Consider the following 16,144-nt stretch of genomic DNA (forward strand, 5'->3'; position numbering starts at 1 on the left):
TATGCAACTTTTCTTAGTTGTTTTCGAACAAATATTTACATCACATTCATTCTGCTGTATATCGATGCGATTTTTTTATTTCTTTGTAATGCTGAGCATCAATAGAATAAAGGTTGCTTATCATATTAGTCAGTTGCCGTATATAGAGAAGATGAGGGTGGAGCTAATTGATTTTTCTTCAGCGTTTAATATCCCGAACATATGTTACACGAAGCCCACTGCAATATAGTAATTCCTCAGGTAAACCTCTCAATGTGGAATTGATTTCTGTCACAAGTCGAGAATAAAATCTAGCATTATACAGAATTTTCTGTAGGATGTTGTTTATTGAATAAATACCAACAATGCGAAAGCTGTCAAGCTGGACTTGGCCAGATGCGTACTTCGTGACTCATTTTTACACTCCTTTTTATAATATGTTTTTGTTCAAATCTGCCTTTTTTTAAATATACTAGTTTTATAAAAAATATGAAACAAAAATATAAAACTAATTCTGAGTTAAACATGCACACCATACACGCATGATGTCATTGTGCACTGATGTCTGACATTTTTTTAATGAAGCATCCAATAAGATTATTTGATACTGCGCAAAAACGAAGTCGGTTAGGTACACTTTTCTTAATAGCATGCGATTTGTAATAAAACATTGAATACATGTATTTAAAAAAATCAAAAAATAAACGAGCATTTTTTTTTCAAAATTTAAAGAAAGGCGCACTTTTTCAGCGAAACACGACGCCGTTTTACCCGCGAAAAACAGTCAATTACTGGGCATATGCTCTTCTATTTATATACCAATTTTCAGAATGATTAACTCGAAAATTCGCTCAGGGTCGCGTTCCACCTTAAAGACGTTTCTTCGCAAATATTGGCCGTGACGTTTTTTTCATTCTTTTACTATTAGCTTTTTTATCAAAAATTTGTACGGCTAAAAATAACATACATGTAGCTTTGGTATAACCGTTTGAAAAATTTCGGCCTTGTTACCAAGCCGTTTTTACGGTTTTGCCTAGTTAAGTTCCGGGTCCCGAGTAGTACACGTTCACAATATGGCTGCGCCCATAGAAAAACTTAAACAACGATAAATCAACAACTTTTTGTTGACAATCTTGGTTAATTCATTAAATTTATTTCTGATCGTGTGTCAATAAAATGAGTCAGAATCAGGTAAAATCGTTTATTAACAATTTTATGAATGCTGTTTACTAGTATGTATCTTGACCATGAAAATATGTATAATGCCCATGTTTTCGGACCACAACTTCGGATATTTTTTAAGATTTTATTCAAGTCAAAGCGATGCATTCCTTGAGATAACACAAAATAATCTAAATATATTTTCTTTTCTACACTATACATTTGTGAACTATTAATACAATAGATAAGTCTATAAATGTACATTTGATTTTCTAAGGAAATGAAATTTCTGAATGAATAATGATTAAAATCATTGAATATTGAAGTACTCCCAATCTTTAACCAATTCTACATCAGATGTATTTATTCCCTTGCCAGAAAGTGAATTTAATTGGGAAAGAATTATAGGAATCAATGCACCTTTTTCCGTCAATCATTTTCATGCCAGCTTCATATCTCTTGCACTCCCCTTAAAGGATTTTAATCAGTCAATCCACATCTCTTGAAGGATTTACATAAAAATTGTTTTACACCCTATACTCATCAAGTCAACAAATGTTGTGCCAATGTTCCAACCATTGTATCATGGTACCAGGTCACAGGTTTAATTCTTGATCATGTGTCTGCTTCATTGTTTTCACAACTTTGAATGCAACCTTGGTTTATGATCTACTCATCAATGTGACACTGAGAGACATATAGAACCCATGTTTGAACCACCCATTGCCAGGTTGCAATATAAATGACTCAAAATTATACCTGATTTGATAAAGACTTGAGAACATGTGTACAGCTAGTATTTACAGGGTCTTTTTGTCCCTGCCTCTTTATGTGGTTAGGAAATATATCTGTTGATTCCAACTACCTTGAAATCTTTTATAGCTGGCCATTCCTGTGATGATAATTCTGAAGTTTACATAATTAGTTCCTCCGAAACAGCTCACTACCCTGAACAAATCTGGGTTCATATTTATAAATCGGCTCACCTCACTAGTCTTCTTCTAGTCTCAGAGGGACACATTTTTAAAAAATAAACACGCTCAATAAATGAAACTTCACATTCAGATTGTTAAGCTTTTATTTTAAAAATCAGTTTGATAAGATTTTTTAGAAATTGTTTACCTGCAGTGGCTGAACCGATTCCCCAGAAACTTCAATTTCCATTTGGCTCCTAAGAAGAAAATTTTGTTTGTATCATTTAAATCAGTCATAAAAGCAAAAACAAACAAATCTAAATATTTACTGATCAACTAAAAAAAGTTTGGATCTGGCAATACCAATTCACAATTTTTATGAATGATCAAATGTTTTATTTCAGAATGCAGATGATGATGATTTTGGGGACTTCGGTGGCTTTGAGGTATGTTTGAATGATGACAAAATCAAAGTTTGCCCTTCTGTGTTCGCCAATGAAATCACTGTATTGTGTTTGAAATTTGACAATTATTCCTCACACAGACGCTTTCATGTGGAGAAAATAAATCAGGTTTTTCTTCTGTATGGGGTCGACATGATCAAACTCTTATAACAGGTGCATTGTGAACGTGACAAAATAGGTCAAACTGTAAATTTGTTATCATTCATATTTTGTATTTTATAGAACATATCACAGAGCTTGCTATGCTGGCTTCTTATGTATTCCATAAAATTCAAAATATGGACGATAACTCATACTCATTTATGTTATGCTTATTATAAGTCATGATTATGATAACAGCAGCAGCTTTTTATTTGATGATTGGTCACTATTTAAAAAAAAATTATAGTCAAGAGAAATCCCTCATCAAAACCTCAACATGAAAACTGTATAGTAAAACATGTGTTTGATTTGCATTCATGAATTAGTTTACCTATTTACTCTCTCTTTATTAAGGTGTTTTTGATTTGTTGAGTTTCAAAGAGCAAGTAGCTTAAGTTTAAAAAGCTTGGACTATTTTATTATAGACCTAATGAAATTGAATTCAGTAATAACCATTCATCCTATACTATTTACATTCTAAATACATTTTAGAAGTCTTATGTAAAAAGGACCATATTTTTTCTTAATTCTGTGTTAGTTTCACAAGTGGTATTTCCTTGCTGTTGCAGGGGGCCGAGCCAACAGAGAACGAGAATCAGGGCGGGGCTCAAGCAGCACCAAATGTCTGGGCAGCCATGTTTGCACCAGGTATATGCAAGCCACTGACCTCATACATATTATGGTCATGTAATTATACATGAATTACTGTTGAGTTACCAGATATTATAGCATTTCTGATGTTTAATTGCTATTAAATGATGACATTTACCTTACAATAAATACTGACTCAATGAATGTAATGTTACTGCAGTGCTCATGATGACATATCTTCCTTTGTTGTTTGGTCAAGGTTGTAAAGAATTACTTCATACATATGTTTTACACAATTCATCCAATCTGAAAATAACTCTGAAATTTTGGGCTCACAATTGTAAATATTACTGTTTTAATGTCAAAAAGTTTTATCGATGATTTCTTGCTAAAAAACATTCAACTATGTAGTAATGGTATTCACAATGTACCTTTAACTACACATACCATGTCTGATGATTGTCTCAACTCTCATATTTTATCTCATATTCCCCGCAGCTGTACCAGGCATGCGGAATGTCCAGCCTGACCTACTGTGTGGACAGAATCGATTTCCAGCCCACCTGGACACACCTACCACAGTGGACATAGCTAGCAGTGCCCAGGCGAGGGTTCCGTCTGACTTGAACTCAGCAGATGGGGCAACTGGCGAAGATGGGGATGGACTGGTAGGGTTTGATTATTGGTTTCAGATTTGTTGTAATGATTCTTGACTGGTTGATTTAAAAACATAAATGGTTCAGGAGGGCATATTAAAACAGCACCTTCCATCTGTCTGCACAAACATCTAGGGCTTATTTGTTTTATTGACAATATGGTAAGGCGCATTTCTGTGTAGTTACCTATGTTAAAAGCTCATGCTCATCCATCCGGTTCGCAATGTCCCTGCTGAAACTTTGTCATTCAGTGAGGGATTTTAATATTACTTGGATGTGTTCAGTACATAAAGAAGACTTGTCTCTTGCCATATTCACGTCCAGTACCTCAAAGGTCAAGGCCACTCTTACAGGTTTATCATTTTGGAATGCTGCATATGTGCAGATATCTGTGTACGTCCTGCATTGAGATATTTTAAGATTACTTGGCACATGTGTTCAGTATATAGATCGGGTGCAAGGCCCATGTCTTTATCTCTTACTGCATCACTCCTTGACACTTAATGTCGACCATCATGGGGGCAGGCATATGCTTATAGTTTATGATACATGTAGCTCTTCCTGAATGTAGGCATATTATTGCATAATCCATTGAGCTGTAAAGCACTTCAGGAGGTTTCGTCTCTGACTATGACAGCTCCTGTTCTTTCCATTGAACAATTGCCGTGTTTATGATGATTAATTATACTATCTACAATATATATGTACTATACTATTAACAAATGTTTTTAAATTACTCATTTCAGAATGAGCAAGACAATTTCAGCCTTGCGAATGATATACTAGATGGCAGCTTCAGATCATCATCTATGTCCAATCAATCACAGATGCCAGACATCAGTGGCCTTGACATTGGACATGGAGCTCAGGCAAGGGCAGACAGTGCACAGCCATCTGCTGTCCTGAGTCGACCGGCACCAGGTACTCCTGGTTCTGACCAAGGAGGCCAGGGATTGGCTGAGAGAGCAGAAACTGGTGGAGCCACTGGTGGTCCGGCCAATGAGATTGCAGAAAATAAAGATGAGTCAGCCAATCAGGTTGACTGGAGCTTGGCAGTCAGACGGGATGCTGCTCATGCTGATGAGAACAATGCTATTGTTCAAAGAGCATTACAAGAAAAAGAAAGCATCAAACAGGTAATAGAAACTGTTAGGACATTCAAGTTTTATTTAAATCTTTATTATTAAGAAAGGCATAACAAGTGCAACAATAGAGCCCTTCTTAGTCATATAGATTTTGTTTAGACTTATTTACAATTTAACATGTCTTCAGAAGATGGAGTTCAAAATTATGATGTCAAGTCTACTACATGAAATCTAACAGATAAATGGTGTATTTTTTGAAGGTCGTTCGGCAATTTCATTTTATGTAGAAACTTAAGGTCATAGATTTGTATTTCATAGTTATTTGATTAATTTGTGCATTGATAAAGTATGACAAAGTGATGACTATTATATTGTTTTCCATAACTAAGTTTTAATTTTGCAGATTTGATTCAAATTTCAAGGTGTGTGATGTCAAATTATGGTAATTTAGTACAGCTGTTGATTAATTTCATCCACTTAAATAAGCACAGATTCACAGCATTTGAATTTATTTCGTTTTATTATATGCCCACCTTCAAAGAAGCAGGGGGAAAGTTTCCTGCACATGTCAGTCAGTCAGTCTGGAGACCGAATATTTTACAATTGATATCTACAAAACACTTGGGTATCCAAACTTGGTAGGGAGGTTGGTTATGACCAACAGATAACCTATTGATTTTGACATAATCATGTTGAAGGTCACAGTCATGGTGACCTTTAACAAAAAAAGCTCTCCGGTTGATGACTAGTGTATCCATGGGCCTTACTTTGTCTTTACCTGCAGATGACCGCAATCGTTATTGAGGTCAAAGGTGAAGGTCACAATAACCTTGAACACAAAAGCCTTATCTGATCAATATAAAGAGAACGCCTGGAACTTTGTGGGGAGTTTGGTCATGCACGGTATCTTCCTATTGTAGACCCCTATTTTTTTTTAGATCAACATTTTTTACGATAGCACCAAAATGCTGGAACGTTGCAGGAAATTGACCATTGCTGATTTATTATAAAGATATTGGTTACTATTTCAATTAACACATAACACACACATGTTTTACTGGAAACTGTAATTCATCAACTGCTATAGCAACTTTAAGAACTGATCAATTACCATAACTAATATCCACAAACTTAGGGATGTTGGTCATATCTTTTAATTACCCCACAGACATTTAATGTGAAAAGACTTTATGGCTGTAATAAGGGGAAATTCATGTTTTATAAACATCTCTTGTGCTCTAATATTGACTATACGCCCAACAAGGCCCAAACGAGTCCTCTTGTTTCTGTGACAGCTCTGGGTTGTTCAAAAATGGTTGTCAACATTAGCTTCAGGGTTGTTTTCTTATACTTGTTATTGCTAATAGATCATGTAAGGTTGTCTTATGGTGCTTTGTATGATGCAAGTGCCATATACAAACATACATTCCAAACAGAATCATATGATTGTTGTGATTTTCACTCTCTGCCTACTTTCCATACAGGAGCTGACACAGCAACAAGGAGAAAATGCCAGGTTAGCAGAGGACCTGGTTCGGGCAGAGGCTCTTGCAACAGAGGCCAGGCAAAACCTGGAAAAAGTCAATGTAAATGTATATATTTGTCCATGTATGGGACCTGTTATCAATGAGTGTTGCCAAATTGTAAAATGACTAACTGGACATGTATAATTTTTTGTGTAATTTTAAATTTTTGGGTATAAGTGCTCGAGGTCAGTAAAATGTAACATATATCAAAAAACAAGTGACTTACCACATGGCTTCTGTGTCTGTTTTCAGGCTGACCATACTGAGCAGCTGGAGGCCTTGCGATCTGCTGGTCATGAGGCGGTGACAATGGTTGTTGGGGAGTACAGGGCCTCACTGGCCACACTGGTCCAGGAACAGAGGGAAACAGGCCTCCGATCTGTCACACAAACCCTCTCACAGGAGACCGACCACCTTCGACACTTACTGGTAGAACAGGTGAGTTATAAGGGAGGACTAGGGGGAGAGGCTATTTATGGTGAAATTACAGGGAAACACTGGATCCTGGTACAGAAACAGAAGGTGACGCAGTCAGAGTCATCATATAATTCCTCTTTCATGAGATGGACCCCCTTCAACAGTTGTTGGTTGAACAGGTGATTTGTGGTTGATGGGGAAGGAGCTACATATCCTCTGTTAGGGAGTCTGTGTACTAAGTTTATTATTTTATTTTGATTTATGAGTTAAAAAAATATCTGAGAATTGTGTTAAAGTTATACCTCTGGACATGTAATCATCATGTCTTTGAACTATTTACTTAAATAATAAATATGTTTTTAAGCTATCATAAATATATTATTGAAATAGTATTGTATACTTTCTTGATGACAGAAAGAAGAATTTGATAGATTACAAGAAGTAGAACGAAAGAAAAATGAAAAACTACTTAAGGAAGCCATAGCTGAAATGAAAGAAAAAAATAAGGTAAGTCTTTACAACATATACCGGTAGAGAAATACATATTTCCGAAAAGTAATACTTACATGTAGCACAGGCAAACCGAAAATGTATGCTGATGTTTGAGATAGATTCAAGACTCTGCTTTTCTCAGTTTAACACATTACTGTGACCGATGAGTTCTAGTTGGACCAAACATGTGTAAACAAATGCAGTACTAGAAGTCATAAATGTTTCTAGGACATTTCAAGTTTAATTTATCATTTAAGCAATTTACAAATCCAGTTGTAATAATCATAAAATATTTAGCTTATTTTAGCACAAAGCACAAGGCAACCATTTTTAGCTCGACTATTCAAAGAATAAGGAGAGCTATACTACTCACCCTAGTGTCGGCATTGGCGTCGGCGTCACACCTTGGTTAAGGTTTTGCATGTAAGCACCTTTAAGTCATTATCTCAGTTAATACCACATGTATTGCATTGAAAATTTAGAAATGTATTCCCAACTATCTAACCTACTAAATGAATGAAGTTAGATAACACTTATTTGAATCTAATGCAAATTATGGGCCTGTATTACTAGTATTTGATTTAGAAATTCTTGTTACGGTTTTGCATGTAAGGACACATAGGTTAATATCTCAGCAACTACTTGATGTTTTGCATTGAGACTTAATACAATGGTACTCAACCATCCAACCTACTTAATTAACCAAGTTATATAACTCTAGTTGGCGGAATAGTCGAAGGCGCTGTCTCTGTGACAGCTCTTGTTAATCTCCTAGTATTCCTTTTCTTTCTGTAACCTATTACTTCTAATGGCAGCATGCAGGAAACTGAACTAACATTATTGATAGATTATAAAATCATCATTAAGGAGAATGGATTGTGTAAGCTCCTTAATCCAGACTTTTTTATGTTAATAATGGTGTACTATGCATTCTTTTAAAATGATAATACTTGGACAAAAAAGCACCCAGTTTTGTAACCTTTCTATCAAATTTCTTGATGTCCTGTATTTTGAGTATGGCTGTTGCATTGATACATCAAAGTTTGGGTTGAAGTTGTCAAGCTTGGTGTGTGAGTTCCATCCATGTGCAACAGTTGAACTGCAGCATAAGGCCAGACTATCGAGAAATATTGTACCTATATTGTGTTATTAGGGTAATTTTGTTATAACCTTTCACAATATTTTGAAAATAGACAGGTTTAAACAAATGACTCATCCATGCTCTGTGCCTTCAGGAGCAGGTTGTGAATGCTCTGGAAGGGGAGAGAACAAAATATGAAGCTAAAATTCAGGATGCAATTCAGGTAAGACTTTACTTTATATACAACAATTTATTTCACAACAATTTGTTATCCTTTCTTTTCCTTAACATCTATATGTTAATGTGTATGTTAAATTATTAAGAAAAGATTATTTAAACCTTTTTGTCTTTGTACATTATTTGTCCTATGTATTATTATATACCACACAGGCTGAGCAGGAGGGGCTAGAGAGGAGACTGACAGAGGCAGTTAAAGAGGAGCAAGACAGGGGGGCACAGGCCCTCAAACAACAACAGGTAACATTCCTTCCTTCTATCACGGGCTGGTTCATTTTTCAGTGTAACTGTATTTGGTTAAAATGAGAGGGTCCGGTGCAGAGGCTGATGTGAGACGGGATCTGTCATGTAGATGAATCATGCACCCTATCCTATGTATTAAAAGGGTAAAAAAAAGCTGATAAAGGGATTATTGACTGCAATCTATAACAAATATTAGGGCTATGTATTATCTCTTAAGGGTTTCAATTTTCTGAAAGTTGGAACCCGAATGACTCCTTAGTTAAAACAAATAATCTGCATAATAGCTACACAAAAAGTTTTGAGTAACCCTCGGTATGCCCTTTAGTGTTATGTGATGTCTTCTTTTGTTGCTCTTGTATCAGTTGTAAGTCAAGTCGGAAATTGTCCTCACCATGAGGAGCCACTTTGTAAAAATGATTGGTTTCCCTTCAAGACTTTATATCCAACCTTATCATAACTTATTTCCAGGAGCAGTTTACCACCCAGATGTCAGAGGAGGCTGGGAAACACCGGGAACAGCTTGAGAAAGCCCTACATGAACAGCAGGATAAATATAAGGTGCATATTTCGCAATTTTCCTCATATCTAGAATAAGGATGATGTTGGTCATAAGATCTCTGTTGTCGAGTTTGGTTATGGGCAAAATCTGATCATGAGGCTACTTGTAAGTTAAGACTGTATAGGATAAAAAAACAAAATTTAAAACAAATTTTTAGCTACATGTACAAACAGCCGCCATTGCTTTCTTGATCATAAATTTATGCATATGAGTTTAGCCAAAGGATATAGATTTGACCTTGTCTGTCCATTTTTCCATCCCTCTGTCAGTTCACAGCTATTTCTATGTAACAACTAAACAGAAATTAATGAAACTTACGTCAAGTGTGTATAACACAAATGTTATTGCCCTTTAAGTTATGAAAAAGCCTTAAAAAATCAATCCACGGCTATTACTGTGAGAATTTAGGACAGAATGTAATGACACTTATATGAAATGAGTATAACTAGAGTGTTGCTTGTATGAAATGAGTATAACTAGAGTGTTGCTTGTATGAAATGAGTATAACTAGAGTGTTGCTTGTATGAAATGAGTATAACTAGAGTGTTGCTTGTATGAAATGAGTATAACTAGAGTGTTGCTTGTATGAAATGAGTATAACTAGAGTGTTGTTTATATGAAATGAGTATAACTAGAGTGTTGCTTATATGAAATGAGTATAACTAGAGTGTTGCTTATATGAAATGAGTATAACTAGAGTGTTGCTTATATGAAATGAGTATAACTAGAGTGTTGCTTATATGAAATGAGTATAACTAGAGTGTTGCTTATATGAAATGAGTATAACTAGAGTGTTGCTTATATGAAATGAGTATAACTAGAGTGTTGCTTATATGAAATGAGTATAACTAGAGTGTTGCTTACATGAAATGTGTGTAACTAGAGTGTTGCTTATATGAAATGAGTATAACTAGAGTGTTGTTGTGCATCCACACGTTTGTACCAATTGCCTTTTGATTAATGAAAAAAATCTCAAATGTGTCCATTTGGAGCCATTTATGTATATGTATAACTATTGAAAAGTATTAGTGAAAAGTACATGATTGGTGTACAACCATAGTACAGTGGTGCATAATCAAATTTTGTCTAGATTGGATCAGTACTATCACAGTTATTGCCCTTAAATTAATGAAAATCGGAAATTATTGTGCCCACTTTGAAACACCAAACCTTGTCCAATTGATAACTATAGAATGCTTGATCATAAGGTCTGCAAACTTGAAAAGGAGGCTGGTCATGACCAGATTATAAGCCCTATTGATTTTAGGTCAGAAGGTCAAAGGTAATAAACCTGTAAGATTGATAACTAGAGTAGGCTTGGTCTTACAATCCTCAAACTTGGTAGGGAGGTTGGTCAACACCAGGTCAGTCCAAATTACTCTGTGACCTTGAAAACAAAAACCTTTTCTGATCAATACAAAAAAAAATACTTGCATCTTAAACTTGGTAGGGAGGTTTGTCACCACCTACAGATCAGGGTCAGCACCAGCAGATCAGGTCAGCCCATCAAATGACTTTGTAAACTTGAATACAAAAACCTTGTCTGATCAATACAAAGAAAGTACTTGCATCTCAGACTTGTATGTAGGTATGACCCGATTAATTTTAAGCACAACTATTCGAAGAATATGAGAGCTTTACTGTTATGCTGGCGTCAGCGTTGGCGTCGCACCTTGGTTAAGGTTGTGCGTGTTAGCAACATAAGTCAATATCTCGGCAACTTCTTGACATATTGCATTTAAAAATTATACAAGGGCTCTTAACCCTCCAACCTAATTAATTTATCAAGTTAGATAACTTGATTTTACATTTGATGCAAATTATGGCCCATATTTGGACGCAAAATAGATAATGATCTTACAGTGAAATTAACAATTATCTACTCTTTTTTTAACTATAATTAATTTCTCAAATGTTTCAACTGATTATGTTTAATATATAAGATTTTTTTTAACATTTTAAGATATGCCTTTCTGCGTCTGTGAGCTTGAATTGTGCCATAAGGTTTACGAACAGTCTCAAATTTGATTCAAGACTCAAGCATTATGGACAAAATATCATGTAATGGGTATTTTATTCTTTAAATATAGTCTGTAAATTTTAGTGAATATTTTTGCAAATGGTAATAAATCCCTCAGTTTACACAGTCATGCATTTTTATTTTGGGCTCAAGTTAACAAACGGTGTTAAATTAGAATCTAAACTCAGACTCCAAAAAGCAAGATTTTGATATGAATAAAATTCATTTATGCTGTATATTTGCAAAATATGTGTGAATGGTGTTGAAACTTACTAGCAGTGATATATACAATTTCAAACATCCTAATCATGAGCCCTTCTCTTGGAGTTGGGAGGCAATGAAGGGGATCATTTTTGAAAAATTTACAGTTAAATTTAATCATGTTTCGGTTCTAGGAAGAGTAGTCCCTATCACTGCTGGATAAGAGACCACGGAATATGATGCTCTGCATGTACCGTAAATTGACCATGGGATATTAAAGACCTGAAAGGAATAATTGTTCTATGTTCAAAGTAAAAAAAGATTGTGTTTCTACTTCAGGAGGAGTTGTCAGTGGCTTTGAGAGAGGAGAGGTCAAGGGGTCAAGATGCCCTTCAAGGGGCTGTGAGGGTCGCAAGGGAGGATATGACCTCTCATCTTCAACACCTAAGGGAGGTCAGTGGCTAACCCTATATGTTGTCCATGTATTTGTGGTAAATAGCACTTTTGCGGAAATATGTACAGTGCACTAAAGGATTGTTTCTTAGAATACCAGGTACATTACATATGTTGAAACATTTCCATGTAGTTATGCTATACCATGTTATTCCTAGTGTTTGTGGAAACAAGCAGAGTTAAACAGAAAAAAATACTCTAAGAAATTCATTTAACCTTCTCTATTTCTTGATTACATATGGTAATGTTCATAGTTTGTAGATCTAGAATTAGTGGCTTACTTTGTCTTTAATTGCATAGAAATACTGTTTCTTTTTGGATGATGATATGAATTAAATACATTATCATACAGAATGTCCATGTAATTGTGTTTCAGAGTGATCAAAGGTTACACAGGCGTCAGCTAGCAAGCCTGGATTTATTTTTGGAGAGTGCCCGCCAACAGCTTGCCTTACTGATGACCACTCCGGACAAATCTGACCACAGCGGACAAGACAATCCGACTGATTCAGACTCCGGAGTTTCCTGAGGTTGTTGCAGAAGTGATGTTGTTACAGTTGAAGTGAATTATAACATATCTACTGATGGAACAAAAAATGCTCAACTGTGCAAATAAATATAACAAAGTGCATAATACTGTCATTGTCATTTAAGTCGAGAGCATAATTATTGTTGAAATCAGAATATTTTATTAGGTTTTCATTAAACAGTACACATTGTATGAATCACCTTGCATCTTTGTGACGTGTCTAGTGATAGGCCACTTGCTTTTAAACATCAAACATGCTTTGCTTGTCCCAGTGTATTTTTGTTGTTTTTTTAAGAAAATAATCACATTGTTATTTTCTATACATGTACATGTATTTAAGAAGCTCATGTGTTGTCACCACTGGAGTCATGCAAAAATGTCAATCCTACGCCACCAATCAAAAACTGTTCTAGGTTTTCACAATGAACTTGGTACTCATGTTTCAATAGTGTACACATACATAAAGATAAACATATGACTGTGGTGGCATGTCCCTTCACCAACTGAAAACAGGCAAACCGTTTGCATTCACTTGCAACCCTCGTGTTGTAAATAGACTGGGTGGACTTAATAAGACTCTTGGATTTGTGCCAAGTAAACACATCTATTAGTTTTCATGTGAAATACTCTTTGAAATTCTCTTTTTAAACCATCATAATGCCAATGGCCATAGCTCACACAGTGATCATTTATTCATCAAATCAATACATAAACAAGTTAATATTGGATTTAGGTCAATTTGACCCATAATCAAAACATTTCCCTGAATACACAGTATCTATATATAGATACACAGTATAATAAACATTTTTATATGTTTAATAATACATATAATAAAGAATTAGCATGATTTATGTCAGTTACTTTGTTTACATAATAAAGTAAATAACAGTTTATATTTTGTTTTGTTATACAGTTTTAAACCTAGTGAAGTTTCGACAAACAAAACATTTGTATAAAAAATAAAAAAATAAAAACATACAAATGACTATTTACTAAAAAATCGAATGAGGCACTTTATTATATAATAATTTTATTGATTGTTATTCATACCTATTATTTAAAGGAGTTCAGAGAGCATTTATTCTACCTTAAGGGCAGATATCGGGAAAGGAATCAATGCCAGTTATTCAGAATGGTTGTTGCTGTACTGTACTGTGCAAATAAGTTTGCAAAATTATTACTAGTATTTGCATGTATTTTTTTTATTGTTTTGCTTTGAAAACTTTAATGCTAACCATTAAATAGTTCAGTTTAATAAACTTTATCAGCCAGTTGTGTAATATCTCCATAAGTAGTCCACTGGTGTTCATTTGGCTAATTTGCGCTTTTAAATGATTTGATCAGTTAAACGCATTATTTTACTTCTTTGTTGAAAAGAAACCAAATAAACAACATTGACAGTCCCTGAGTTTATGACTACACATCCAACATGATAACAACAGCTTAACAAATAGTTAATAAAAGCTATTAGTAAAAAAATAAGCAACATATGGCCTTGAAAACGAACGAACTCCATAATAGGTCCTAGCGACACACGGCTCGAAGTCCCGAGTGGGAACAGACCACGCAAGCCTAAAGAGGCTAGGCTGACCCGTTGTATTAAGTGTATATACAAAATGAAATTTAAAAAAAAATGCTGGAATAGACTGTTTAACAAAGAGGGATAACTCCGCAACAACGTCTTCATGTAAATGTTCCTATTGCCAAATAGCCAATGCAAAAATCCGCAATATATATCTCCTGGCAAGGCCACGCAAAGCAATAATGCAACCGCCAAATACTTGGGCGTCTCGACCTTGATAATTATACATGCAGTATACGTGTTTAGACTTTGTAATTCCAGCGACGGGATTATACGTGTTATTTATACATTTATCCATAACGAATTAATTAATTTAAGTTTATAAATCCCATAATATTTATAGCCCACTATGGATTTCACTACCAAATGACAACTAGCACCGAGGTGCACGACCAAGGTCAAGGTCTCGACGAGCCAAATGACAACTAGCACCGAGGTGCACGACCAAGGTCAAGGTCTCGACGAGCCAAATGACAACTAGCACCGAGGTGCACGACCAAGGTCAAGGTCTCGACAAGCCAAATGACAACTAGCACCGAGGTGCACGACCAAGGTCAATGTCTCGACAAGCCAAATGACAACTAGCACCGAGGTGCACGACCAAGGTCAAGGTCTCGACAAGCCAAATGACAACTAGCACCGAGGTGCACGACCAAGGTCAAGGTCTCGACAAGCCAAATGACAACTAGCACCGAGGTGCACGACCAAGGTCAAGGTCTCGACAAGCCAAATGACAACTAGCACCGAGGTGCACGACCAAGGTCAAGGTCTCGACAAGCCAAATGACAACTTGCACCGAGGTGCACGACCAAGGTCAAGGTCTCGACAAGCCAAATACAACTAAATTATATTTTTTTATGTATACCGGTATTTCCGAATCCCCCCACCCCGCCATCTCGACTGACTAGGAATAAAATACGAATCCCCCCACCCCGCCATCTCGACTGACTAGGAATACAATAGGAATCCCCCCACCCCGCCATCTCGACTGACTAGGAATAAAATAGGAATCCCCCCACCCCGCCATCTCGACTGACTAGGAATAAAATAGGAATACAATAGTTGTGGAACTTTGGAAAACGGCACGCGTTTAATTCAAACTAATATTAATCACTACGGAAAATGCCGTTTACCCTTATCCAAATTACTCTGCTTCATATTTTAGCAATGATGCAACTCATTTTTTTTGCTAACAGATAGCTATTTTTTCCGATGTCCATGGCTCCTATTATTAAGACATGGTTAAATAAAAATAATAAGCACATTCTCAACATGTAAAGGAATTTCATGTTTTCAAACCTTCACGATGTAAACAAGTCTGGTCAAGTACAATACATCTTAAACAAAATTTATTTTCACTAAAAGGGAGAGTTCAATAGTCTGTCGTGTTCTCTTTAGGGCGAGTCAAGCGTTCCCTTCGGAACCCTAATGCCCATGAGTTTCCAGTAATGATTAATCACGATGATAAATAGGTAATAATGTATGTGTTGTTTGTCACAGGACACCGTCAAAAGTATTGCTCCATATAGCGGTTGCACGTGTAAAAGCGGGAGTTCATTCCTGGTATTCCGAGATGACACTCCAGATAAATCCCAATAACGATTGGCGATCCATTATTCCCCGACTGTTTTATTCTATTATCTATCATGATAAACGCCCCCTGAAGATTATAAGTATCTTCCATGGCCGAGAGTGTAATGCGACAATTCGTGGTTATCATGGATATGCGCGCAGTGATTCAGATTATGTTAATAGTCAAATCGGTCTTTAAATAGTTCCAAGGAGAGTGAAGCACTTGAAAGGTGCGTGA

The 16,144-nt window shown here is 35.7% G+C and overlaps 1 protein-coding gene across 1 annotated transcript; it reads left to right on the forward strand.

The window, feature by feature from the left end:
• The first annotated feature begins 1,031 nt into the window (after positions 1 to 1,031).
• LOC128230209 (coiled-coil domain-containing protein 91-like) lies at positions 1,032 to 14,145 on the forward strand. Its single transcript, XM_052942285.1, has 13 exons — positions 1,032 to 1,170; positions 2,459 to 2,500; positions 3,229 to 3,307; positions 3,749 to 3,918; positions 4,653 to 5,042; positions 6,476 to 6,577; positions 6,770 to 6,955; positions 7,349 to 7,441; positions 8,662 to 8,730; positions 8,898 to 8,984; positions 9,456 to 9,545; positions 12,107 to 12,220; positions 12,597 to 14,145. The coding sequence occupies exons 1-13, from the start codon at positions 1,156 to 1,158 to the stop codon at positions 12,747 to 12,749; spliced, it is 1,590 nt and encodes a 529-aa protein (XP_052798245.1). The 5' UTR covers positions 1,032 to 1,155; the 3' UTR covers positions 12,750 to 14,145.
• Positions 14,146 to 16,144: the final 1,999 nt, after the last annotated feature.

The sequence above is a fragment of the Mya arenaria genome, chromosome 4, assembly GCF_026914265.1.
Source record: "Mya arenaria isolate MELC-2E11 chromosome 4, ASM2691426v1".
NCBI classification, from domain to species: domain Eukaryota; kingdom Metazoa; phylum Mollusca; class Bivalvia; order Myida; family Myidae; genus Mya; species Mya arenaria.

What these genes read in the sequence shown, in the direction of transcription:
- LOC128230209 (XM_052942285.1), top strand. An exon ending in AAAAAGAAAGCATCAAACAG is followed by an intron (nt 5,043 to 6,475) that starts GTAATAGAAACT and finishes CTTTCCATACAG; the next exon opens with GAGCTGACACAGCAACAAGG. An exon ending in AGGCCCTCAAACAACAACAG is followed by an intron (nt 8,985 to 9,455) that starts GTAACATTCCTT and finishes ACTTATTTCCAG; the next exon opens with GAGCAGTTTACCACCCAGAT.